The sequence below is a fragment of the Stenella coeruleoalba genome (genome assembly GCF_951394435.1).
Source record: "Stenella coeruleoalba genome assembly, chromosome: 15".
NCBI lineage: Eukaryota > Metazoa > Chordata > Mammalia > Artiodactyla > Delphinidae > Stenella > Stenella coeruleoalba.
The window spans coordinates 58,297,514-58,324,702 of NC_137161.1; the positions used below are offsets into that span (position 1 = coordinate 58,297,514).

The 27,189-nt window shown below is 54.2% G+C and overlaps 2 protein-coding genes across 2 annotated transcripts; both read right to left on the reverse strand.

Annotated features, from left to right (window-relative positions):
• Positions 1-11,730: 11,730 nt before the first annotated feature.
• SOCS1 (suppressor of cytokine signaling 1) lies at positions 11,731-13,399 on the reverse strand. Its single transcript, XM_079944876.1, has 2 exons — positions 13,302-13,399; positions 11,731-12,726 (listed from the first exon to the last, which is right to left on the reverse strand). The coding sequence occupies exon 2, from the start codon at positions 12,674-12,676 to the stop codon at positions 12,032-12,034; it is 645 nt and encodes a 214-aa protein (XP_079801002.1). The 5' UTR covers positions 12,677-12,726; positions 13,302-13,399; the 3' UTR covers positions 11,731-12,031.
• Positions 13,400-26,199: 12,800 nt separating this feature from the next.
• PRM3 (protamine 3) lies at positions 26,200-26,605 on the reverse strand (the record flags this gene model as incomplete). Its single annotated transcript, XM_079945137.1, has 1 exon — positions 26,200-26,605. The coding sequence occupies exon 1, from the start codon at positions 26,458-26,460 to the stop codon at positions 26,200-26,202; it is 261 nt and encodes an 86-aa protein (XP_079801263.1). The 5' UTR covers positions 26,461-26,605.
• Positions 26,606-27,189: the final 584 nt, after the last annotated feature.

The window sequence follows — 27,189 nt, forward strand, 5'->3', positions numbered from 1 at the left end:
GCTGTGTGGCCTTTGGCAAGTCATTTCACTTCTCTGGGCCTCAGTTTCCTCATCTGAGACATGGGGATGCTAACAGTCCTACCCTGCAGGGTGGTAAGAAGGACTAACCGAGACCGTGTGCATGGTGCCCCCAGCGGTGTCCGGTAGGTACTCAGTACCAGCCTGAATATGAGAATTAGCCAGAGGCACAAATCTTTTCTGCGCCGGATGCATCCTGGAAAGTTTAGTAGCAGCATGGCTGAGGCAGGCGTGAAGCAAGGCTGTCCCTCAGGGACACATCAGAGGGCTCCTCAGAGGACCAGCCTCCCTCCCCTCAGGACAGAGCGCCTAGAGCCCCTGCTGGTGTAGCCCTGTTGACCAGCAGCCCCTCCCCCTCACCCCGCCCAGGGATTTGGGGGCTCCCCTCCCCCCAAAAAAGAGTGACTTTCCCTCTCTGCACAGCAGTTTTCCCATCCCTGAAGAAGAAACAAAACCTCAGTGGGCAGTTGAGAGCATCCAATGAAATGTGCCTCACAAGGTCAACATGTGTCCCTTCCCGGTTCCCGCTGGGCCTCGGCTTCCTTACTGATGAAACGGGTACCATCATCCCTACCTTCTCAACCAATGACCTGGAAGGCTGCTCACGAAATGCTCAGTGGAAAAAGTGGGTTACCATATGAGTCATAAAGAATGGTGTCTTTTTTAAAAAAAAGAAAAAATATATGTATCTGTGGAAATCAGGAAAATATAGAATGTATTTCATACTAACATTATTGGTAGATGCTTTTACAAATTTAAAATAAATGTGGAGATTAAAACATAATGTGGGGGCTTCCCTGGTGGCGCAGTGGTTGAGAATCTGCCTGCCAATGCAGGGGACACGGGTTCGAGCCCTGGTCCGGGAAGATCCCACATGCCACGGAGCAACTAAGCCCGTGCACCACAACTACTGAGCCTGCGCTCTAGAGCCCGCGAGCCACAAATATTGAGTCTGCGTGCCACAACTATTGAAGCCCGTGCGCCTAGAGCCTGTGCTCCGCAACAAGAGAAGCCGCCGCAATGAGAAGCCCACACACTGCAACGAAGAGTAGCCCCCGCTCGCTGCAACTAGAGAAAGCCCACACACAGCAACGAAGACCCAACGCAGCCAAAAATAAATAAATTTATAAAACAAAAAAAACATAATGTGAACTGATGGGGGATGTTGATAGTGGTGGGGGGAGGCCAGGGGGGCAGTAAGGATATGGAAACTGTGATTTCCACTCAATTTTGATGTGAATCTAAAACTGTTCTAAAAATAAAGTCTGTTTTTTAAAGGGAAGGAAAATTTTTTTAATGTGGAATTTTTTTTTCCAGCACAAAAAGAAGTTATTAAGAGCAACCATGAATCAGGAGGTGTGAAAGTCTGCATTCCAGCTTTCTTTGAGGGCAGATATCAGCGAGAGAGGGGAGCATTGTGGGCCCCAGCCCCTGGCAAAAGTAGTCTCGCTTCTCTCAGTAGGAGAGTTGTTTGGCCTCTTCTTAGGATGAGTGGTTCCATTTTACTCGCCTACCCTTCGTTCTAGCCAAACCTGACCCCTTGCTGCTCTTCAAACTCTGATTACCCAAGACTCTTTGGGTTGCAAATGGCAGAAACATAACTCAGACAAACATAAGCAAAAAAGGAAACGTGTGTAACAGGTAAGTCCAGAGGTGGATTTCAGGCATGGCTGGATGTAGGAGCTCCCACAATGCATCAGGGCTCTGTCTTGTGCTCCTTCTCTTCCACTCTTTGACCCAACGGGCACAATGGCTGCCAGCAGGCCTCAGTATAGAGGAATGAGTTCCTGTTCCAGCAAAAAAGTCCCAGGAGGGCCTCTGACTGGTCAAGCTTAGGTCACGTGCCTTCCCTGAACTGGGGCATGGGGAACTCTGGCCGGGTCTGGTCCACATCCACCTGTGGCCAGAGCACTGTGACCGACAGCCCCTTCAGGACCTTACAGAATGATGTGGGGCAGTTCCCTGAGAGCAAAGCTCTAGCTCGCAGTACACCCTATGTGTATGCTGCTCTCCAGCCACTGAGCCTTTGTACTTGCTGTCCCCTCCACCTCTTTCGAATGTGGGGAAAGAGACTGTCAGGTCAGGTCTGTGTTCTGTGAGGACACAGATGCCTCATGTAGAGGAAGGAGGGGGCACTTTGGAATCCCACAAACCTGGATGTGAATCCCTGCTCTGCCCCAGCAGGCTGTGTGGCCTAGGCAAGTCACTTTACCTCTCTGAGCCTTATTTTTTCTCCTAACCATGTCTCTCTACAGAGTGGTGCTGAGGATTTAAGTGAGGTGTGCAGGAGTCCAGGGCCTGGGGCAGAGGGCATGCTCCAGTGAGACAGCCATGGTAAGGATCTGGGATGCTACCTGGGGCTCAGTTAAGAGAGGCTAGGCACATGGGCTGCATTCAGATCTCCACTCTAGCCGTGAGGTCTTGGGCAAATAAATCACCACACTTCTCTGAGCCTCAGATTCTTTGCCTGCAAAAGCCAGAGAAACATGCCTACTTCAGTGGCAGCTATACGGATTATGGGAGATAACATAGGTCACTTTGCATATGCTGTTCCCTCTGCCTGAGATGCCCTTCCCCACCTTGGCTGCCCAGGTGAATTGGAGCCTCACCTGACTCCGCATCTCCCACCCTCCTCCTCATGAGTCTTAAGCTAATTAGCTATTCTTTTCTTGGTGCCCCACCCACCCACCCTCCAGCCACCTGGGGCCTGGATCAGGTGATACGGCGACCCTATGTAAGTCCTTTTTCTCCTAACTCTCTGAATGGCTCAGGTTCATCTGTTCCCTTGTACCCGGCACACAGAAAGCATGAATAAACATTTGTGGGATGAATGCATGACTCCCAAGCTTTCTGGAGGGGTCCCCCCAACTCCAGCACAGGCCTTTGGTCCCATCTCTTCTGGGAGCATGACACCCACCAGGGGAGGGGGCCCTTGGGTGAGGGAGGAAGTCCAGGCTGCAGCTGGTCGCCCAGGCAGCTGATTTCTAAGAAACCACTGAGGGACACGAAGGCTGGGCAAAGCTCAGCATGGCTTTTACTTTCAGTTTTCTGGAGCTGGAGCAGAGTAGGTGCCCAAGGTTCTTGGTTGGGAGGGGAGGGTGTTGCAGGCAAGGCTTTGTCAAATGTCAAGGACACAGCCACCACTTCAGGACATGGACCAGGCCTGGAGCCCAGAGAGGTCCTGCCCGGCCCCATCCAGAGCCATGAGGGTAGGAGAAGGGGCCACTGGGGGTAACAGCCTGCCACCCGGCCCGGCCGCCAATGCTTCCTCTTTATTCACTTGCCCTTTATTTTGTACGTGATTTGGATTATTTATTCCTTCACCCACTCATTCATTTATTCATTCATTCATGCACTCATTCATTTACTCACCCATCCATCCACAAGTCCTTTCTCTCATTCCTAGGCCCTCTCTCTATTTGCTCTTTCCTTCCTATTTTCCCTTCTCATCTTTCCTCTTCTCTCCCCTCCTCTCCTCTCACCCCTCCCGCCTCCCCATCTCTGCCTCTTGCTCCCTCTCTCTGCCTGTCTCCATCTCTTTCTTCCCCCCTTTCTCTGACTCACTTGCCCTTTTATTCCTGGGGGAGGAGATGGCTGAGCTGGGCTTTGAAGGTTGAGTAGGAGTTTGCCAAGTGACAAGCAAGCATGAGAAACATTAAAGACTTTCCCTGGGTTGCTCAAAAGGCCAAAGGAATGATGAGAAAATGGGGATGATTGAAGCAGATGAGGAACGTGAAGGGAACGGTGAGGGACTAGACATGTACGGTGGGACCAGGCAGTGAAGGCCCACAGATCCCATGGGAAAGTGGTCATATTTCAGTATCTAGCAGTTGGGAACCGCTAGAATGCTCTGGGGTCATCTAGCTTGGTTCAAATACTGCTTCTACTACTTTTATCAGCTGTGAGATCATAGACAAGGAACTCAACCTCTCCTGGGCTAGGGTGCCTTGTCTGTGAAATGAGACAATAATGGTACCTCTTTAGAAAGGGCTAGATAAAAGGGAGCCAACAGCAATACTCATTTGCAGTGGGAGTGAGGGGGTGTATGTGACCAGGGGTGTGAGGTGATCAAATTGGTAATTTAGATGATCACACCCAACTGCCTCCAGTGCCTGCAAAGGAGCCTGAGCCCACATCTCTGGTCCTCAGTTTCACCATCTCCAATCCAGTGAAGGGGAGGCCACTTTAAGGCTCAAGCCTGCATTCCTTGCCCCACTCCCACGCCCTGCCCACTTGGCTGGGGGAGCCCGCCAGGACCCCTCCTGCCTGGACCTGAAGTAGTTTCACTTTGACCCACCTTCCAGAAACTGTGGCCCTTCCTGTCACCAGGTTAGTGCAGAGGGCACTTGGCAAAAGATCAGATAAACAGCACAGAAGAGCCCCAGGCTGGCCACACTGGGCTTTCATTTTCAGTGCCCCAAGCTGGAGACGGGGTGGGGGTGGGGGCCAGGGCCCCTGATATAGGGCCCACCCTGCCCTGCCAACATCATGACTCTTATTGAGCACGTACTCTGTGCTTATAATCACTTCCTTTTAATCCCTCGTACCCTGTGAGATCCAGATGCTTACCCCATTTCACAGGTGAGGAAACTGAGGCTCAGAGTCAGTGCCCACGACACACAGCTGGCAGCCACGTTGGGCAGTGTTTCCAGGTATGGGATGGGTGCCCTGAAGGGTCCCTGGATGGTGGTTTTTGGTGGGACCCAGGGACATTTTGATAAAACATTGAGCTGCTGTGAAACAGAGATTTCAGATTTTCCCCTTAAGACAAGGAGACAGTCTCATATGGCTGCTACTGTGTGTTAAACACCTGACACTTGACACGTGCCTCCCTGTCTCTCTCTCTCTCTCTCTCCCTCCCTCCCTCTCAACCAAACACAAAGCAGACCTTCTCTCAGAGCAGAGCAAGACACCAATCTCTAGCTGGAACTTAATAACATTGTTTAAATTTCACTGCATTTTTTTAAGGGTTACCTCTGTGGCAGGTGATTCTGGCTTTCCATGTATAGTAATTCTGTTTCCCTTTGAATAAAACTTAAGGAAACCAAGTAACTTGATTTGGAGAATATAATTGAATAACATCACAGCTGGAACTTGAATAGAACTGGCAAAAATCATAAAAGTGTATCTCCAGCGTCTGACGGTTTGGAAACCTCAGTTTAAAGCTTAAAATGAGGGAATGGCTGTAAAATCGGGCTGCCTGTGTTGGAACCCTCTAGGTTCTGCCACCTAGCTGCTGTGTGACCCTGGGCACTTTATTTAACCTCTCTGTGCCTCAGTTTCCTCATCTGCAAAATGAGTATAATAACCATAATAGTACCTGTTTCATATGGTTCTTGTGAGGGTTAAATGAGATACAATGCATGAATTATCAATACAAAGAACAATGCCTACTGTCTAGTGAGCATTTGACATGGACGAGCTGGTAGCCACTGCTGTTCGTAGCAAATGGCAAGTTGGGAATGGAACCAGGTCTGTCTGGCTTCATGGCTGTGCTGATTCAAATACATCTGTGCAGCCCGTGTGATGCAAGATAGTAATAATTATTACAGTTCCTATATTTGGGTGGTGATCCATTTTATTTCCACTTATGGTAAATCATTTGATCCTCATGACCCTTCTGAAGCAAGGCAGAGTGGGTCTAATTGAGTCTAATTATTGTTTTATAGATAAGGCCACTACAGTCACACTGTTAACAGTCAGGACTCAAACCCAGGGCCTGGGTCCCAGCTCTTCCTGCTCCTCTGTGCTGCCTCCCACAGTGAAATGTTGGTGGGGAGGGGCCTTCCAAGGTGGACTTACCCAGGCCTTGCCCCCGCCTCTCCATCCTGCCTCTGGATACCCCTCCCGGCTGCACCCAGGTGTGAGAGGTACGGAGGGGAGTATGTCATCACACAGGCCCCTGCAGGTCCCCAGGTGGGGCCAGCCCTGAACGTCACCCTCCCGGCTCTGTTCTTGCCCATCCTCATTTGCATTCATGGCTCCCCCCACCAGCTATCAGGGCTGACCCAGAGCCACTCCCCCAGGGTCCTTTCTGATCAAGCAGCCCTGGCCATTCTCCTAGGCTGAACTCTGATGCAGCCTTGCAGGTAAGTTACCAGCCCACTGTCTCGCCTGGCTTCCCAGGCTGTGCTGGGGGAAAAGGACAGGCGAGTGAGGTGCTCTGAGCCCTGGCTGGTTCTATGGCTCTGAACATCTTCCAGGGTGGTCCTAAGTGTCAGAAACACATTAACCCATGAACCCTTGAGCATTGTAGTGGGTAAGCGACGGGAGTCAAACTCTGGCTTTGCCATTTACACATTAGGGGGGCAATTCCTTCACCTTTCTGAGGCCAACTCCTATGATGCAAACTAGGTGAAGTATTAGCACCCGTTAGGTGCTCAGTAATTGGCATTATTTTAAAACAGCAGCAGTACAAGAATCAAGAAGCAGAGAGGGCAGTCCCAATTATTGGATACCTATCACGTGTTAAGCACCTTACAGGCACCCTCTTACTTAATTTCGTCCATGGGGTGGGTACAGTGATTAATCTCATTTCCAGGTAAGGAAAATGGGGTTCGGGATCTAAGGGCTGTGTGAGTTGGGGCAGCAGGGTTCGGTGCGGACTGGGATGCGGTGGAAGCGCTTTTTGGTTTCTTAAGACTAGAGGGGGCGGGGAGGGCCCGCTATTACGGCCTTGACCCGACCGTCCTCTGGGTGGGTGGCGGGGTGGGGGTTGTGGGGGCGTGGGGTCTTCCAAGTGGGCAGCACGCACAGGGCGGCGTTAGGACCACGCGGAGCCCAGAGGGGCCAGGTATCCTGCGGCTGCTCGGAGAGGCCTCGGGGAGCCGAGTGCGGCCGAACAGAGCCGAGCATCGCCGGGGCCCGCCGCCGACAGATACGAGTTCGCGTCCGGTGGGATCCGAGACAGCGGCAGGTGAGGGCGGCGTGGTGACGTCATCAGCGCGCGGCACGTGGCGGCCTGGGAGCTCCGGAGCCGTGCGGAGCCCTTGGGTCACGGCACTTGTACCTGTATGAGCCCTTCACCTTAAAACTGCTGGAGGCGCGGAACAGCATGTGCAAAGGCCCGGTAGCGGGAGGGAGTGAGGTGAGTGCTGAGGCCAGACGCGTGGGCAGGGACACCCTGCCGCCTCATGGGTCCTCGTGGGAGGTGGGCCTTCTGAGCGCGGCGGGGAGCCACTGGAGGACTGGGGCTTGGAGATGCCCGACCTCACATGGAGTGTGTGGTTTTGGTGGGGGTGGGAGGGAGGGTAGGGGGTTGTATTGGGGCCAAACAACCCGTGTAGATCGTGGAACCTGTTTCTCCTGTGGGCTGTCTGAGGGCCAGGACCAGGTGGGAGGGGCAGTTGAGCGCCCACCTTGGGCACTGTTGTCCCTCTGTGAATTTGCTTTGTTGAAGACTGCACTCCTCTCTGTAAGGGACCTTGAGAGCCCCTAGAATCAGGCCAGGCCCATGTTATTCCCCAGAAGCCTCACCCTGGGGAGTCTCTGGATGATGGTAGTAGACACCAGGTGAGGGGGATGCAAAGCAAAGCCTCCAGGTGGCCGCACCCACCCTGTGTCAGCCTAATCCACCTACTTTCAGGTCCTGTGTGTCCTTCCCCAAAGTTGAGGCCAGCTCCGCCCTGCACAGGTGAGCACTGCTCCAAGAAGCCCCTCACTGGACTCTGGGGGGCTATGCCCTGGGGCTGTGTTCAGACCTAGGCTTGCGGTCTGATAATAAATGGGGTTTCTGACTGATGCCGGCCCCAGGGCTGGCCACACCAGGCCTGGCCCATACTTGGTCTCAGCATTGGTCCTGTGGCTTTCCCTGCCTCTTTGTGGCCTGATTGGCTTAAGCTGAGGGATTGAGGGGTCTGACCAAGAATGACACCCCCCACCCCAATCCCCAAATACACACATAACAAGGCAAGAAGCCTAAGACCTTCTCCCCAAGCCTCCCTGCCTTGGTGCACCTCTACCTAGGAGTCAGAGGATCTAACAGATTAGATCAGCTCATGCCCAGGCTCCCCATCACACTTCAGATCCACACTCCTCACTAGTGGCTCTGCCCACTGTCCACCCATTCCACCTCATCTCCTGCCGCTGGCCTTCACTCCATCATCTCCCTTCCAGCTCAGCCAGCGACTGGAATGGGCTGAACTTGTTCCCAGCCGACGGCCTTTGCACTTGCTGTTCCCTCTGCCCAGAACGCCTGCCTCCCAGGCTGGCGCTGACCTGTCATTCCAGGCACAATTTCCGCGTCACCTTAGAGGAGCCTTCCTGACCTTTCTTTCTAAAATAGCCCCACCCACTGCCCAACCACCTTGTTGAGTTTCCATCTGAGTACTGTCACTCCTTGGTTGTTCTCGTGCCTTTAGTTTCATATTTAGTTATTGTCTGAGGCCCTGAATGTGAACTCCATGAGAGCAGGGACTGGACTCCCTCAGTTTTGTCCATTCATGTATCCTTTGGGCTTAGAGTAATGCCTGGAACATAGTTGGTGTTCAGTGAATCTTTGTTATATGAACCTCATTATCATTTACTGAATACCACATCATGCAGAGACATACTGCCAGGCTCTGGGCTAAATGCCTTACGTGCCTCACCTCAGGAAGAGGCTCACCTCTCCACTTCCTGACTGGGGGACAGTAACAGTTCCACTCATAAAGTTGGGAGGATCAGGCAGGCTGAGGTGAGGCCTGGGAATATGCATCTTCACAGGGTTCCTCCCTCTTGCCTCCTCCACTCTTGAGGAAACCAATTGCCTTGAGAGTGGGGTGGATCTGGTGCAAGTCTTGGCTATCACTGTTGAGCTGTGTGACCCTGAGTGACTATACTTCTCTGAGCCCCCGTTTCCTCATCTCTAAAATGGGGAGCAGCGTCCCCAGCTCTGGAATGGCTTTGATGCAGGTCAGAGGTTGTTCCCACACCCACAGGCAGTCCCCACCTTCTAAAGAGCTGCCCCTTTTCCATCCTGTTTGCCCTCCACTGCCCAGCTCAGACGCTCCTGGGCCCCCAGACCAGTTCCACCCACACACACCAACCCTCCTCTCACTTTTTATTCTTGTAAATTGACGTCAGCACTGCTGAATCATGAAGCTGAGGTTTGAGAGAACCTATACCACGGGGAAGCCACACAGCGTGCACTGCCCCCCTCCCTGCCCTCCTGCTCTGCAGTGTGTCTGCACTGGTGTATGCCGGAGATCTGTCCCTCAGGGCCTGGAGTGCAGCTCCTGGGGGGCTTCTAGGTCACAGTATGTGTGTTAATATAGCTTTTCTTTCTTTTTTTTTTTTTGGCTGCATTGGGTCTTCGTTGCTGCACGCAGGCTTTCTCTAGTTGCAGCGAGTGGGGGCTACTCTTCGTTGCAGTGTGCGGGCTTCTCATTGTGGTGGCTTCTCTTGTTGGGGAGCACAGGCTCTAGGCGCACGGGCTTCAGTAGTTGTGGCTTGCGGGCTGTAGAGCGCAGGCTCAGTAGTTGTGGCACATGGGCTTAGTTGCTCTGTGGCATGTGGAGTCTTCCTGGACCAGGGCTCGAACCCGTGTCCCCTGCATTGGCAGGCGGATTCTTAACCACAGCACCACCAGGGAAGTCCGGTATAGCTTTTTTAAAAATGACTCACAAAGAGAAGGGGCCAACTCTGGGAAGTGTGATTAGAGGAGCTTTAGTCTTAGCTGTTTTGCTAAGGGGAATGGGTTTGTGTATGAGTTTGTATAATGAAGATGTGATATTTAAGCTTTTTTTGAAAGGAGGAAAAAAACCCTGGAAATATTGTAAACTAACTGCGATTCGTCCCTCTTTAGATGAGGAGCTGTTTCCTCGTCTGCAAAATGAGGATGTTAATAGTACCTAAATCCTAAGGCTCGGGTGAAGGTTGAATGCTTAACATAGGTAACTAGGTGCTCGGAATGGTACCTGCCCAATGATGCTATATATAAATGTTAGCAGCTGCTACTGTTATTATTACTGCAACCATTAGGCCCTTGTGGGAGACTGTGTTGCCTAGTGGTACCCAGCCTCTGAAGCAGTACTAAGTTTGAAAATCTGACTCCACCACTTGCTGTATGCCCTACTTTGCCTCTCTGAGCCTCAGTTTTCCCATCTGTAAAATGGGGGAGAGGTTGCTAACTCACAGGCTGGTTGTGCGGCTTAAACAAGGTAGCACAGGGCCCAGCATACAGTAAGCGCTCATTAAGTGTTTGCCATATGCGCAAGCACTGCTTTCCTGGGTTTCTCCCGGCACTGCCCAAGCTGGGTAGGAGACAGGAGAGTCAGAACAAGGACAGGAGTTGGTCCACACAGTAGAGAACAAAGGGCAGGGAGATGGTCCGAAGAAGAAAAAGCAGTGGCTCCTTGGAGGCACACAGACATCACCTCCTTTCCTCCCACCCCACTTCATTGAAGGATGATATTGCCAAAGCTCTCTGAGATACTAAACCTCTCCTGGTCATTCTTAACCTTGAGGTCTGGAACCTATTTAATCCCTAAGACAAGTCTGGGCCGCTGCAGCTCTCCAACTATCAAGTTAATTTTATGCTGCACTTTCAAGTCTGAAAGGTATTGTTAAATATTAGGACACTCCATTGTAAGCATGTCCAAGGCTGCAGAGGGCCATTCTGACTTCTAAAAATGTGTCTGTAAAGCCGTTTAACCCTAAACCTGAAAATGACTCGATTCACTGGGTGCAGCAACACAGCCCTGAGTGGCCAGCAGACCGGCCACAGATACAAGGAGTAGCCATAAAACCCGTTTCCTGGGCACTCTCTGGTGATGCTGGCAGGCCCAAGCTCCAGAAAACATCACCTCCTCCATCCCCTTTGCATCAGTGCCTGCTGCTGAGGGTTACAGCAAAGCACCTCTTCCAGCAAGCCCATTTTAGAGGTAGTCACTGAGGCCCCGAGAGGTAAAGGGAATTGCCCAAAGCTGCCAACAGGGCCCTTCTGACACCACAGACCACAGAGCATCTTTCTGGCTCCAAGTTGTGTGTTCACCAAAAAGTACACAGGACAGAACAGGGTGGGCAGAAGGAAGTTCAGACCCAACCCTGTATCCCCATCCCATCTAAAATATGCCTTCCTATATGCTGAGTTTCAGAATGTGCCACGCCTCCTTCCAAAAACTCAACAAGCCCCCACCCCCACCCTCTTCCTGGAAAAAGTTGTGGTCATAGAATGAAAGAAGTTTCCTCTCTGTCATCCATTCAAACAGATTTCTGGGAGGACAGCCAAAAAAGGCCCCAGTATCTTCTCTGACACAAGAATGGCCACAGGCAAATTTACCCCACCTCAGTTTTCTCTTCTGTAAAATGGGGATAAGTGCCTTGCTTCATAGGGTTGTCTTTAAAGTAAAGTTAAGCATGTAAAGCACAGAACAGGGCCGGGCACACATTAAGAGCTCAAACGTGAGCTGCCATTTTACACACAATACCAAAACTAGACCAACGGTTCGTCTACCCCTGAGAGCTGAGGGAGGAGCCATGCAGGGTTCCCAGCCACAGAACACAGGCCACACACCATCTTCGGCCACACGGGTCAGTCTTAGGAACCTGGACCCACTCAGAACCATGGAAAACCTTTGCCCAAAGCACACGCTCTAGAAACCTTTTTTCTTAAAAAAAAAAACTTTCATAATAAAGTTTATTACCTAAACTGGTGGTAAAAAATATAAAATAGGATTCTGCACAGCAGAAAAATAAAGCCAGAGACCCTCCCCCAACCCCTGGTTTGTGCAAAGATACTGGGTATATGTAAACATGAAGAGGTAGGAGGTATGAGTTCAGGTCCTGGCCCCAGATACAATTAAGTTAAGCTGCTACGACAACCAGGGGGACCCAGAGGGAGCACCGGGAGGGGGCATCCCCACAAGAGGTGGGGAGGGGTCTGCGGCCTTGTCTCCAACCCAGGGTAGAAGGCGCCTCGCCCCCTACACCCTCTCCCTCCAACCCAGGCGGGGAGGGCACCCACGTGGTTCCAGGGAGATAATAATAATAGAAAATAATAAGACGTCCCAGTTAATGCTGCGTGCGCGGCCGGTCAGATCTGGAAGGGGAAGGAGCTCAAGTAGTCCCGGAGGACGGGGTTGAGGGGGATGCGCGCCAGGTTCTCGCGGCCCACGGTGGCCACAATGCGCTGGCGGCACAGCTCCTGAAGCGGCCGCACACGGCGCTGGCGCAGCGGGGCCCCCAGCATGCGGGGCGGCGCCGCCACGTAGTGCTCCAGCAGCTCGAAGAGGCAGTCGAAGCTCTCGCGGCTGCCGTCCAGGTGGAAGCGGCCGGCCTGGAAGTGCACGCGGATGCTCGTGGGGCCCGAGGCCATCTTCACGCTGAGGGCAAAGAAGCAGTTCCGCTGGCGGCTGTCGCGCACCAGAAAGGTGCCCACGGGCTCGGCGCGCAGCCGCTCGTGCGCCCCGTGCACGCTCAGGGGTCCCCAGTAGAAGCCGCAGGCGTCCAGGAGAGCGCTGGCCCGGGTGATGCGCCGGTAGTCGGCGTGCGAGCGGAACGTGCGGAAGTGCGTCTCGCCCGGGGTCGGAGCCGGAGCAGCCGGGCAGGGCCGCGGGCGCGCAGGGGCCGCGGGCGAGGAGGAGGAAGAAGAGGAGGAGGAGGAAGGCTCTGGCCGCCGTCGGGTCTCTGCTGCCGTGGAGATTGCATTGTCGGCTGCCACCTGGTTGTGTGCTACCATCCTACACGCGGGGCCGGCCGGAGGGGTGGGCCATAGCGTCCGGGGGTGCGCTGATGGGAGAGACAGGCTGTCAGCAGGGAGTCTGGGTGGGGCTGGGCAGGTGAGGGCCCGCGAGGCAACTTGGGAGGGGTGGGGCTCTGGGGTGAGCCGCTCCTAAAGGGCCGAGGGCTCAAGACCAAGTCCGCGCAGCCCTTTGAGCCTCAGTGGGCTCATCTAGAAAATGGGCTTCCCCGCTTGCGGAGCACTTCAAGGCGGGTGGGAGCTCGGTGGAGCGGAGTGCAGCCCCCGAGTCGCTCCGAGTTTGGGTACAAGAAGGGGGCGTGGAGAGGTGCCGGGGAGAAGCCTGCCCCGATTCCGGCCAACCGGCCCTCGGCTCACCGCCCCGTGACCGCCGCCTCCTGGCCAGGCCTGGAATTGGCGCCTTGTCCGGGCGAATTGGGCAAAGGCAGGAGAAAAGCTGCGCTGCGGGAACTCCACGCGCGGGGTCTGCCAGGGTGGGGCCAGAGGGGGCCAGGAGCGTGGTGGCCGCGACCCCACCACGCAGCCCCCGAGGCCGCCAGACACCCGGCTGTCCTGTGCTTTCCTTCCCTCTCCCTCCCGCTTCCTAGCCCAGTGCCCCGCTCACCTGGCGGCGGGGCGCGGGGCGCCGCAAGCGGGGCGGCTGGGGTCTCCGGGGCGGCTCTCGCGCATGCTCCAGGGCCAGGAGCCGTGCAGCTGCCACGGCCGCAGCTCTGTCTGCTGCGCGCCTGCCCCTGCACCAGTCTTTTAAACTGGCTTGGGGGCGTGGTCGGCAGAAGGCTCCTCCCCCTACAGACCCCACCCCCTTACAGGCCCACCCTTCCGCGCCACTTTCGGTTTCTTTTTCTGCGCGCCGTGGAAGCCAAGCCGGCTCGACCTTTTCCACAAATCAGGGAGCCCTACCCGGGGAAGCCCCCCGCCCTGACCTAGCCTCGCATCTGTCCTAGGACCCCCCTCTGTCAAGGTCTCTAGCACCACCTCTGAACCTCCTGGGCACTTCTCAGAAGCCCCCTTCGGAACTGGCGGCCCTACTTTGCCCCCACGTACCTTCGGTCGCAGATTTCTGCAGGCAAGCCCTTTAGGATACTCTGGACTAACCGTGACACACCCCTCTTACCCTCCAGGTGTCTCAGCACCCATCTCTGGTAGAGCTGTGTCCTCTACTCCACCCGACCCTGGGGTCCCACTTCGGACCCCTCGGGACTGCTCCCTCCACTGCCCTGCCCACATAGTCTCGGAGCCTCTAGATGGCCGCCTCCGCACCCCTCCCTGCCTGTCGCTGTCCCTGGTCTTGGTGTGGGCTTCCGAGGAAGCGGCGGCCTGACCACAGGCTTCGGAGGAACCCTTTGGCGGTACGGGAGGGGTGCCTCGGCTGCGAGCCCAGTTCCTCGGAAACCGGGTGAGGCCCGGCAAGGTACCGGCGGCCTTGGCCAGCCCTCCCTACTGCACGACTGCTGGAGAAACCGAGGCCCAGTGGTTGGCAGAGGGGGAGCTCCAAACGAGGCACGCCCTCCTCGCTTTTATTTTGGGGAGAGGAAGTCGCATCTGGACACCCCTAAATGCACTTGGGAGCCCAGTGAAAAGATAGTTCGTTTTCAGATGTGATAATTCGACTGCACGACTGCTGGAGAAACCGAGGCCCAGTGGTTGGCAGAGGGGGAGCTCCAAACGAGGCACGCCCTCCTCGCTTTTATTTTGGGGAGAGGAAGTCGCATCTGGACACCCCTAAATGCACTTGGGAGCCCAGTGAAAAGATAGTTCGTTTTCAGATGTGATAATTCCAAAAACCTACTTTGAGTTTTCCTGGCCAGCCCCTCCTCTCCTCCGACTTCTGCTTTACAGATTCCCCCCCACTGCTCGCATCTGTCCCCTCCCCACACTCACACCTCCGCCTTGGAATGATGGGGTACCAGCTACGATTTGTACATTTGTGTGTGATCCTCTCTGTCGTGGGAAGGCACGGAGAAGGTGCCTGGCTGGTACATGTATTTTTGAATGAAAGAAAGAACAAATGAGCTTGGGGGCTGGTGGGTAGCCTGTCTCACAGTCTGGGAGGGGTCCCGGGGAAGACGCCAGGCTTGGCAGGGACTGGCCTCACGCTGGCACACACTGCCCTCTACAGGCAGCTCTCAGGCTGCAGCCCAGCTAGCTCCTCTGCTCCGAGCCCTGGCTGGAGCCAGGTCCTCCTGCCCGCCTCCCTGGTGATTTCCTTCCCTGGCCCTAGGTAGATCCCAGGACCCCCATGTTTCCTCGTAAACACAAAGGGGTGGCCCAGAACCAGCCTTGCTTAGGGCCCCATCGTCTCCATTAATTCGTGTTGGCAGCAGCTGGTGTTGGTCATTAATGTGGTTGTCTTGGGGTGTGTGTGTGTGTGTTAGAGAGAGAGTGCTCATGCACTTGTGTGCAAGGGAGTGAGAAGATGCAGAGCCATGCATGTGTCAGTGGTCAGGTGCTGTGGTCATTCTGGAGCACCTATGGGGGGCTGCCCTGTGGTAGGTGACAATATAAAGTATTGGACTTTGGACCCAATCTATCTGGTTTCCAGTTCCAATTTTGCAACTCTCTATCCTTGTGACCTTGAACATGTAGTTAACTCCCTTGCCTGGTTTCTTCATCTGTGAAGGAGGTAATAATATCTCCTCGTAGCGTGGGGATTAAATGAGTGGTTATGGGTCAAATGCCTAGACCAGTCCCTGGTATATAATAAGCATTCAGTAGGTGTTTGCTGTTGCTGCTGTTGTTTATCAGCGGCTGTCCGTGGCTGTGACAGCAAAATGGAGCCTGCAGACACGTGGCTTCATTTCAGAAGTTCTAGCCCAGGGAAAGCAGGCCATAGAAGGCATGGGTGGAGTAGAAGAAGGTAAACCAGGCCCCTGGGTGCTGGCAGTGGGGAGGCATAGCACCTCCTTCTCACTTGAGCTGGAGGCGGGTGGTCCAGGCTCAGAGAAGGTGGCCAGGCTGGGCTGGCTCCTGCACGACTTGTCTTCCTGCCAGCATGTCTCCTTGGCAGGCCTCTGGGCAGAGGGAGATTTATAAATAGCTGATGGCCCATATGCCCCCCCACCTTCCATTGACAGACCGGATGACTACTTGGGAGAGCCACCTCTTTTTCCCGGGCACCGGGGCCTCCTCCTCTCGGCCCCCTACTTGCTGCCACATGCCCACCCATCCCCCTGGAGCCCCCGCCTTCATTTCATTTACTGATACCTATGGTGTATTGGCCTAAACTGACTGGGTGATAAATGCTTTACAGTCCTCAGACCATTGGATTGACACAACAATCCAATCTGCTCATTTTACAGATAGGGAAACTGAGGTGGGGGGGAGTCACCTGCCCAGGGGCACACAACTCAGAAGGGGCAGGGCGGAGCTTCATACCCAGGGTGTCAGACCCCAAAGCTTTAGCGCTTGTCTACTGTGCTGTAAACTCCCTCCCCACCTCCTCCCCCCCCAACCCTAACCAGATTCCTGGTGATCTCGAATCCCAGTCTGTCTTCTGGTAAAACAGTAGATGCCAAAGAAATCAGATTCATTTGCAACCTGAGCCTGCTTGGGGAGGAGCGAGGACCGTTCTGCCGACTTTCCTATTTATAAGCTTGTGGAGGCCCCAGGTCTTGCCAGCCAAGCCTCTGTCTCCCACTTTGTGGCTTTGGGCCGTTCTGAGTCTTGGTTTCCTTGCCTGTACAGTGGGCCTCATCGCCTACCCTGAGCAGATCCTGGTTGTGCAAGCCATCGTGAGGTAGGCACAAGCTGCCGAGCACACATGGGCTCTCCTCACCACCAGTAGTGACAGTTACTACAGCTTTGGTTTCATTTTCTGAAGTCCTGAGTTCAAAACGAAACCGAATCCAGATACAAAAGGGAAAAAGAAATACACTGATTGACAATCCTTTGTCTCCTGGGCTGTTCTCCCTGGAGGACTGGCAGTAGACTCGCAGGAGGCTAGGCCACGTGGGAGCCCTGAGGAGCTCAGGCTCCACAGCTGTGGAGACCATAGGCCAGCAACTTGCCCTCTCTGGGCCTCATTTGCCCCAGCTGCAAAATGAGCTGTGGAGGTTTTGTGCCTCACAGAGCAGCATGGAAGCAAAGGGCCAGGTACCGAGAAGTGCTTAGCACAGTGACTTCTTGTCACAGGGCAGTTGGGTCAGCCCCATGTCCACAGCTTGCTGGGTCACAGCCAGACCTGTCGGCTGGTTCTCCTCCCCCCACCCCCACCCTCAGCAGCCCTGGCTGCCCCAGAAGTGAGGAGCCCAGCCAGCAGCTGGGGAGAGTCAAGATCTTGGCCCTCGGAGCTCAGTTTTTCAGTTTCTCTTTCTAGCTTTGGCAAAGTCCTGCCGGGAAAAACAGTCCCTGATCAGGTCGTGTAATCTTGAAACTGCCCTCTGCCCCAGCGCTCATCAGCCTTTCTTTACAGCCATGATTCCCATGGGAGTCTGTGCCTCTGGGGAGCCTCGAGCTGTGGGGCTTAGAGCAGGGGTCCCCAACCCCCGGGCCACGGACGGCCTGTTAGGAACCAGGCTGCACAGCAGGAGGTGAGCGGCGGCAAGAGAGCGAAGCTTCGTGGCTTCATCTGCCGCTCCCCATCGCTCGCATTACTGTCTGATCCGTCACCACCCCTACCCCCGTCTGTGGAAGAATTGTCTTCCATGAAACTGGTCCCTGGTGCCAAAAAGGTTGGGGACTGCTGGCTTAGAGCATGGATTCTGGTTTCAATCTATCACTTAATGAACACATGGCCTGGGGCCAGCTTCTTAGCTTCTCTGTGGCTCGATTTCCTCATATGCAAGATAGGGGTAATGACATTTATTTCACTCTTTCAGTATTTATTCAGTAGGTATTTATCTGCCAGGCACTGGGAACTCAGGGGTCTTCAAGCAGACATAGGGGAGACAGTGAATTCACATGATCATCTCAGATCATGGTAAGTGCTATGGGAAAATAAAGAGGGAAAAAGGGAACAACAAGGTGTTTCTGGACTGAGATAAGGCAGTCAGGGAAAGCCTCTTGGAGGCTGGAGTTGAGGCCTTTCTCAAAGTGGGGTGATGAGGATTCCAGGTAGCGAGAACAGCCAGTGCAAAGGCCCTGTGGTGGGAGCGATTGGCATAGTTGAGGATCAGAAAGGAGACGTGTATAGTTGGTGTAGAGAGCCAGAGGGTGAGTGCAGGGGTGAGTTATAGAGGTTGACAGGGGTCCAGTTGATGGGGCAGGGCTTTGTTGGAACGTGGGAGGGGTTTGGATTTCACCCTGACTGCAGGAGACATTCCTTCAGGCCCAGGAGACACTACAGGATTGGGTGTAGAAAAAACCCTCTGGCTGCTGAAATTCTGGACAGCTTGGGTATTAGCCACAGAGACCTACAGTGGGGGCCTTGGGACACACCTCACAACTGTCCCTGACCTCCCTCTCCCAGGATGTTACCACACTAGCCCCCCAAATGGGTACAAAGACAGTCCTAAGGGAAAGCCAGGACATTCAAGCTTTGTAGTAGAGAACACTGCTTGAGGAGTCCAAGACCTGAGTTCTGGGGTCACCCGTCACTCCCTGGAAGAGGAGTCACCATTTGCTGAGCCTGCTGTGGGCCAGGTGACAGTGTCTTGGTATGTTGTCTTATTTACTCTCCCCCATGGTTCTGTGAGGTAGAAATTATGTCGCCATTTACCAGATGAGAAAAGCGCTACTCGGGGAGCTGATGGAACTTGGTGAAAGTGTTTTGGAGAGACCTGGAGCTTGGCCTCTGTGCAGAGAGGTTGCTGCATTACATGGGGTAGAACCTAGTCCCAGCTGGAACCTAGTCCCGGCAGGAAAGGTGGTGTGTTTCCGTGGAGGGGAGGGGATGCTCGAGCCCAAGGAGAAGGCTCTCGTCCGGCGGAGGAGGAGTGATGGACTGAGCTGGTGGCTGGTCTTCCAAGGTCCTGGGGAGACTTGGTGGGAACATTCCAGCAGGCCTATTATCCCCGGGTAACAGGTGAAAAAGGAGAGATTAGGTCAGAGATTACGTGAAGTATCCAGTATTAACCGGCTTTCATTAAGCAGTTGCTGGTACTGTGTTAATAACTCAAAAAAAGGAGGGGCGGGAAGGAGGATTTCTGAGAGCCCCGGTTGTGGCACACCAGGTCCTGGTCCCAGCTCCCCACCCCACCCCCACCCCCCTCCCTCCCACCCTCCCTGTGGCTTCAGGCAAGTTCCCTTAATGCAGTGGCCGATAGAGCTGTCAGAAAGCCCAAGCCTGGCAGGCCCAGTGCCTTTTCATCAGTAAATCTCCCAGGATCTTGCTTGGAGCCTCTTTTTGGGCATTATTGTAATAGGCCGATCTGGTTCCCACCCTACCCCATCCCATAAGTGGCAAAGTAGGTGTTAGCAGCTGATGAAAAGAGCAATGGTGGTTACCTTTGGCAGTTGACACAGAGGGGAAACAAGAATTTGCAGAAGCTGTGCAACTAGACACGAGGGCTGACCATCACAGTCTGGGGACACTGGGGGCGGGGGCAGGAGGGCTTCTCAGCTCTGCGGCCGCCACACCATGGGAAAGCCGTTTGGAGGGGCTGATCGCGCCCCAGTTCTTTCGCTTAAGGCCCGTTGCTTCAGGGCACACTGACCAGCAGGAGACTTGACGGTGGCCCGTGCCGCATGGGCCCCTGGCCGAGCCAGCAGGGATGAGCAGCCTCTGGGAGGAGAAGGGAGAGCACTCCTGGCAGAGCATGGCGTCAGCAAGGGCCTGGAGGCCAAAATTTGAGGACCCGAATGGCAGGTGGCAGGAGATGAGGCTCCAGGGAGCAGGAGAGGCCCTGGTGCCACCCTGCTGGTTTATAGGCAGAGGCTTGGCTGGGGGAAGGCAGTGGGTGGCTAGCCGTGGCCTTTCCCTGCCCTGGGGTGGTGAGTCCCACCAAGGAGAGCCTTCTGGGTCACCTTGCCTGGACCAGTTCCAGAGGCAGAGTTTACATTCAGCATTCCTGTGCTATCTTTTTCCAGAGTCAACAGAGCTTTGCTGAGCGCTTATTAGATACTTCACTGATGCTCATGCCTTTTCTCCCTGATTTTCATTTCCTAGTGGAAAATAAAGTATTTCTCCTCCCCAGACATATCCCCAGGCACCAGCTTAGTCTATGTCCTTCCAGATCTTTTTCTAAGCACTTACATACCTGCATTTTCCCCCATAAAAGTACAGTGTAGAATTCTTTGTGTAGAATTTTTCCCCTCCATCAATGGTATATCTTTCTCCATCTAGCCCTTTTCACCCAACAGCATGTCCTGGCAATCTGACTAGATAGCATAGAGATCAACCCCATTCTTCTAAAAACTGCACGATAGTCCTCAGTGAACCTGCGTGTTCATTTAGCCATCCTATGGGTTGTTTGCAGTTTTTTGCTCTTGCAAGCCATGTGGCCCTGGCGCACATGAGAGAAATGCTTTGCACACTGTAAATGTTCAGAGACACTGCCCCATTCGCCTGCCAACATGTGCACGCACATTGACCCCTTGGCAACTGCATTCAACTGTATCTGCTTCACTGGGTTCTCCCAGTGCTTGTTATTATCAAAACTTTTCTGGTTTTGCCCATTCACTGGGTTCAAAAGTGGCATCTCACTGTTGCTTTTTTTTTTTTAATAAATTTATTTATTTTTGGCTGCGTTGGGTCTTCCTTACTGCGTGCGGGCTTTCTCTAGTTGTGGCGAGTGAGGGCTGCTCTTTGTTGTGGTGCGCGAGCTTCTCATTGCAGTGGCTTCTCTTGTTGTGGAGCACGGGCTCTAGGCACATGGGCTTAAGTAGTTGTGACACGTGGGCTCAGTAGTTGTGGCGCCAGGGCTTAGTTGCTCCGCGGCATGTGGGATCTTCCTGGACCAGGGCTCGAACCCATGTCCCCTGCACTGGCAGGCGGATTCTTAACCATGCGCCACCGGGGAAGCCCCTCACTATTGCTTTAATGCCTGCACATTCTTTCATTTATTCAGCAAATATTTGCTGAGCTTCTAATATGTGCTAGGTACAGGGGATGTAGCGATCAAGAACAGCATGGCGCCTTGGACCTCTTGACAAAGCCTGAGGTGCAAATAAGGCTCAGAGAGGTTAAGAGACAGCCCCAGGGTCACCCAGCGAGGGAATAGGGGAGCTGAATCTACAGAGTTTGAGGTCTTTTTCCTCCTGAATCATACCTCAAATGGGCATCTCAACGCAGGCTCTGTACCCTCTTCCCTGGCTGCTCCCCCCGCCACCCCCAGGACTGTTGGGTCCCCTTAGTGGTGCCCGGGCAGCTGAGTGAGCAGTCCCACCACAGGCGGGGCTGTGTCTATTTCTCAGACCTCACTTCAACCCAACATCCCAACACGGGGGTGGGGGTGGGGGGAATGTGCAGGACCTCTAGGTGGCTGAGTTTAGCATCTGTTTCTCTCTGTTTCCTGAATTTGGGTTTTCCGCAGGCCTGCCCCCAAACTACTACCGCCCCACCCCAAACCAAGCAAGTGAAAGAATGAATCTGTGGTTTGATTTTTGTCCTCTTGTCGTCGTGTGTCTGCCTGCGGGAGGGCAGCTGTGTGCCCACATGTGCTTGCTTGTGTGTGTTTCGGTGTGTGGGAGGGGAGGCGGGTGAGAGCCTGCGTGTGTGTATGGGGGGGTGTGGAGCTGGGAGTCCGCACGTGAACCTCGGGCTCTGCGTCTGAGTGGGTTTGAATGGCAATTTCTTTGTATATGTGACTGGATGTCTGTGTATTTGTACCACTTTTTTCTGAGTGTTGGTTTCAGGGAAATGTGGGGTTAAGATGGGGCCATAAACCACACACGCGACCCGGTTTGTCTGCTTCCCAGTTCACTTCCTCTATTACAGAGTTGATGTCTCTACAGTAGAGCTCCTGCCTTCAGTGACTGTATCATAAAAGGACACTGTCCAGGGAATAGGGAAGTCCTTTGGTGAGTGGGGCTCAAAGTCCCTGACCTTATCCTCTGACCCTCTGTCTCCACCTCCTCCCTTAAAACTGCTCTCTAGAAGCACTTCCCAAACTCTTCAGCACTGAGGTGTCAATGACTATCATGACGTTATGTGGCTTTTGTTCTTAAACAGGGAACCAGGAGGTTTGGGGGGAAGGAAGCATGAATCTCAGATCTCAGACCTGCCCTCCAAGAGGAAGGTCTCCTGTGCCGCCCTTGGTCCAGGCCCTGCTCCCTCCCTCCTGGCCATGACCTCCCACAGCTCTTCCTCTTGTCCCTTCTTTCCCCTACCATTCAGTCTCCACCCAGCAAAGACACTAGACCCTGTCTCTTGCCTGATTAAGACCCCCTAGTGACTTATCACACCAAATAAAATGTCCAAGCTCCCCAAGGCCCTGCAGATCCTGCGTGGCCTGGCCCCACCTGGTGCTGCCACCCCCTGGCGGCCACCTGCACATCTGTGCCAGCCCGCCAGTCTTTGGAACACCTCAAGCTCTTTCCTTCCTTGGGGCTTTGTACATACTGTCCCCTTGACCTGGAATGTGCTTCCCTCAGGTCTCCTCCACTGGGCCTTCCTTGACCTCTGTCCCCAGCCCTGCTGCACCAGAGTTGCTCTGCGTTACATCCAGACCTTGCTCCTTTGATACTGCTTATTGTGACCGGCAAGTCTTGTGCTTACACGTTTGTGTTCTTTCTGTGGACAGGGCTTTGTGTGTCCTCTGTGTTCCCAGAACCTAGCCCAGCCCCTGAAAACACTTGGTCCCTTGGTAAAGTTTGTTGAAACAAGTGAGGCTCAGAGGTTGATCACCAGCCCAAGGCCACGCAGCAGGGAAACAGGATGAGCCAGGATTCAAACTCTGGACTGCAAAATGCACATACCTAACCCCTCTTCCTGCTACGGTTCTGGACTGCCTACTGCATGTGGATCACACGAACAGTGTGTGGGCCCGTGGGCATCCCGTGTGTGAGTGTGTGTGTGTGCACCTGTGTGCATGAACATGGGAGCATATAGGACAAAGGAGGGCTCTGCCCAAGTAAAGTGTCGCCCATCTACTCCAAAGTCTTCTTGATGTCTCCACCTCCCATTCATTTGTGACCCTGTGTGAGGATTTGTTCCTTATACTTTCGTGAGGTCCCATCACAAGGCATGTCCCTCCTCCCTACCCAACCTCTTCCCTGCTTTGTGCTTCCAAACCAGGCCCCCAAACACGTGACACGTTTAATGAACTCAAAATGCCGACTCAAGGATAAGTCATCCAGTGTACAAGCTTTAATCGGTGTTGCATAGAAATCACTGTAGTAACACGTTCCTGCGGAGAGTTTGACTTCCTCCTTCTAGCGTTCCATGCATGATGGCATTTCTCATCTGGGCGAACCTGACACAGGAACAGAGCCATGGGGTGCCATCTTAGCTGTACTTTCAACCTAAGAGATGAGAATGGGGAAGGGAGCCTTTAATAGCTGAGTGCTTCCTAAAGTCGCTTAACTGTCTCCGCTGGGTTTTGGATGCTCATGTGTATTTGAATATGGGGCATGGATAGACCTGAGACAATCATTAAGGTCCTCTTGACTTGCAAATCCATCTGTTTATCCCATCCATTTATCATACATCCATGAATGAATTGGATGGGTGAATGACTGGATGACTTACTGGATAAGATGATAAGAATAACCACATGGACTGACGGTGGTCCTGGGGCCTGACTGGCAAGCCCACCTCCCCAGCAAGATTTAAAGCTGGGAGATTTAGAGTCAGGTTCAAAGCCCACTTTGTTCTGATGTCCAGTCTCGGGTAGTTCGTTTTGGTTTTCAAGGCCTGGTTTCCTTATCTGACAAAGGAATGTCATCCCTTCCTTCCTGGTATTCTTGTGAGCCTGAGATGTCTGTCAAACCACAGGAGGCCCTTGAAAACTGTTTTCCTCCCTCGATTCCTGCCTGCCAACTCAGCTCCCTTCCCTGCTAATGAGGGCCCTGCATCCCTGCTCAGACCTCCTGTGGAAGAAAGCCCACCTGTGTGTGCACACGGGGCCCAGTGGGAGCTCCCTAGTCTCGGGTGTTCTCTCCACAGCCACCCACCCCTCCCCACGCCTTGGCCGAAGCCCTTGGTCTTAGCTTTTGGCCACTCTCAGCCTGCTCCTCCCCTCAGGAAACTCCCTCCATCTCCATCTCCCCTCCCACTGGCAGGCCCCCCAGCCCATGTCTACTTACCCCTGTCTATAGCTCGTGCACAACTTTGCTATCGTCTGCTCTTATTGTAGTTTATTTCTTAATAAACATGTCATAGCACTCATGGTGAAAACCACCCTCGTTCACAGAGCACTTCCTACATGGCTGGGCTCCGTCCGGGCCCCACTCCTTCTAGGCGGCTTTAGTGACCCTTCATAGTGGGCTGAACAGTGGCCCCTCCAAAAGATGTGTCCACATCCTAACCCCTGAAACCTGTCAGTGTGACCATACTTGGAAAAAGCCTCTTTGCAGATGTAAAGATATTTAGAGCATCCTGGATTATCCAGGTGGGCCCTAAATCTAATGGCTAGTGTCCTTATAAGAGACAGAAGAGAAGGCTCAGGGAGAAGAGACCACGGGAAGTCAGAGGCCAAGATTAGAGCTGTGCAGCCACAGCCACGGTGAGCTCAACGAGGGAGGGAGGATTCTCCCTTGGGGCCTCCGGGGGAATGTGGCCCAGAGAACTCCGTGACTCGAGACTTCTGGCCTCTAGAAGTGAAAGGATACGATTCTTTGTTTTAAGCCACCAGGTTTGTGATCATTTGTTACAGCAGCCCTGAGAAACTAATGTGCCCCGTGAGGTAGGTACGATTGTTACATTTTACAAAGGGAGAGCAGGCTCAGAGAGGCTGAGTAACCAGCCCAGAGTCCCACAGCTAGTCAGTGGTGGAGCCTGGATTCAGAGTCGGGCCTGGTCCCCTCTAGTCCAGCCTCGTGGTCACTAAGGCCTCCGAGGGGATTAAGGAGGCACGTGCGGCTCTGTTCTAACGGCCCTGCCTGGTGTGGTCTCAGTAGGGCTGGTTGGGGGCCACGCGGTGAAGACTGTGTCTGGGTCTCTGGACCCTCTCCACCACTCCCCGCACCCCTCCAATCCGACTGCCGACTTCCCCAGCCTCGAGTATGTAGTGGGACAGAGACTGTGTTTATTGATCCCAGGGCCCATACTGTATGACTGGCACAGTGCCTGGCATACAGTAGGGGCCCAACAAATGTTTGCTGGGCAGATGAATGCGCGGGTGGATCTGTAGGCCTTGGACAGAAGGACAAAGCTGCTGACCGACTTGCTTGGTCAGGACGGGGGTGGGTGGTCACAGACAGCAGGGCCACCTCCTTCAAGCCTCAGGTGCCGTGGGCCATCTGCAGGCCTCAGTGGTGGCCTCCTCTTTGAGTAGCCCAAGGCCTCTCCTTACCCCTCACCCAGCCCCCAAAGAAATAGAGACGTCCCTGGAAATACTGCCTCCCCACCCCTCCCAGCAGCCCTGATCAGGATCCTTCTCGGGCTCAGATAGCTGGTGCTTGGGGGCTATTGAGGGAAGAGGGTGGAGATCACATTTGTTATTTCTATTGGAAAGAAAAAGGTTAAGGGAGCCAGGGACAGGAGGGGCAGCAGACACATTACGATGCTTCTTGAGGAAGGCCAGAGTGAGTGGACCCAGGGTCTGGGTCTTAGGTCTGTGTCTGGCCCCTTCTCTGGGCTTCCTCTGCCCATTGTTCTAATGAGGGCATTGGCTCTGCCCCCACAGCTGGAACCCTTGAACAAGGCAGAAGTGAGCCTCTCATGAGGGTACAGATGGTCACCTTGAGTGTAGGGATGGCAGAAGAATCAGTGGCTTGAGAAGGACTCAGACCCCTCCAACCTGCTCAGCCCCCAAAACTGGGGCCTGCGAGTCGGATGGAACCACCGTGGCTCCAACAACAGTGCCCGTCTTGGTGAAACACTCACTGCGTGCCAGGCCCGGTCCCACCCAGCGTTTCAGTCATTTCTCCCGACCCGCTGACCTGTGGGTAGCTATTAACGTCACCCTTAGGCAGGAAGGGCAGGCTGAGGTTCAGAGACAGACAGCGACTTGCTCAGTGTCACACAGCGAGCGCAAAGAAATTGCAAGCAGGTCTGCTGACCTCCCAAGTCTGTGCTCTTTAAGACCGTTTATGGTTAGAGCAGCAAAATGGGGGTTTGCAGAGGGAGATGGTACTGTCCCATCGGGTGCTCTCAGCCTGCATCTGCTCAGACTCGGGGAGGAATCTTCCCTGGAGACGGGACTGGCTGAGGTGACTTTCTAGCCCAGGCTACCACATTCTCCACCCCCTGCAGCACGGGACGGCGGCTGAGAAGTCACAGGGAGTGGGCCTTGTGAGGGCTTCTGGCTGGAGTTCAGGGACGGGGCTCAGTGACTCCTGCTCTTCAACCTCCCTGCATACACGCACACGTGTGCGCGCGGTGCCACGGGCCCGGGGTCGGGGTGTGGCGGCGGGGGGAGAGCAGCGGGAGGAGGATTCCTTGGAGACTCTTTATTTACTCTCTTCTGAAGTTCTTCTCTCTGGAACAGCGACCGGCACCTCTGCCCGGGCCACGTCATGGGTCAGGACTGCGTCTGCTTGGGCTTGGGGTTCTTCTGGGCCACAGAGTCGTCTTTGGCACCTTCCTCCTGCCACTCAGGCTCCAGCAGCAGCAGCTTGCCCTGCACCGGGAGCTCCTCCGCCTCTCCCTCTGCCTCTCCCTCCTCCTCACCCGCCGACGACAAGGAGAAGTTATCCTGACTCACGCAGGCCACGAACTTCTTCATGGAGGATTCATGGCCCCGGCCGTGGCCCGTGCCGAGCTTGGCACAGTGGGAACCCATTGCCCACTTTGGCTGCCTCTCTGGACTGGGAGGAAAGGCCACTGGTGGGGTATGGAGGGGCCGGCGAGGGTGGTAAGCAGAGCGCTGACATCACAAAGGGGATGTCACCCTGGGATACCTGAGTCTGAGCCGACACCTGAACTCAAACCTAGGCTACCAGCTGTCCCACTGAGCCCCTGCCACATACGGGGCAGGATCGAGGCCAAATGCCGGGCCCACACCCGTGCAGCCTCGCCCTGCTGTGTTGCCTCCTCCGTCTGGCCTTGTTTGCCCTGGCAAAAGTCCCCCTTTTAGCTGGGATGAGAGTTGGGGATAGAATTTCCAGAAGCAGGAGAGCACACAGACTCCTCCCCACATCCCAGAAGTATCCAGCCCAAGAGAGCTGCTGACAGTATGTGATGAAAAGTAGCCACGAGGGAGCCTTCCAGGGGGCACTGGCAATGTCTGGCTTCTTGACCTGCATACTTAAAACTTGTGCACTATACTTTTATAAAACTAAAGAAAACCCTACTCACTCTCTCCTGTTCTCCAAAATCACCCTTTAAAGGCAGCGGCTTGTAAGCTTTTGGGGCCACCAGCCTCTAGCTACACATGCCCACCCAGCACAGTTTCAGCCCGGGAGGGGGTTAAGTCTCCTTGGTCATTGCTGAGCACTAGGAATCTGTTTTCTGACGTATAATACAGATATTGTCCCAGATCCTCGGTGGCTGTGGTAGGCTGAGAGGAAAG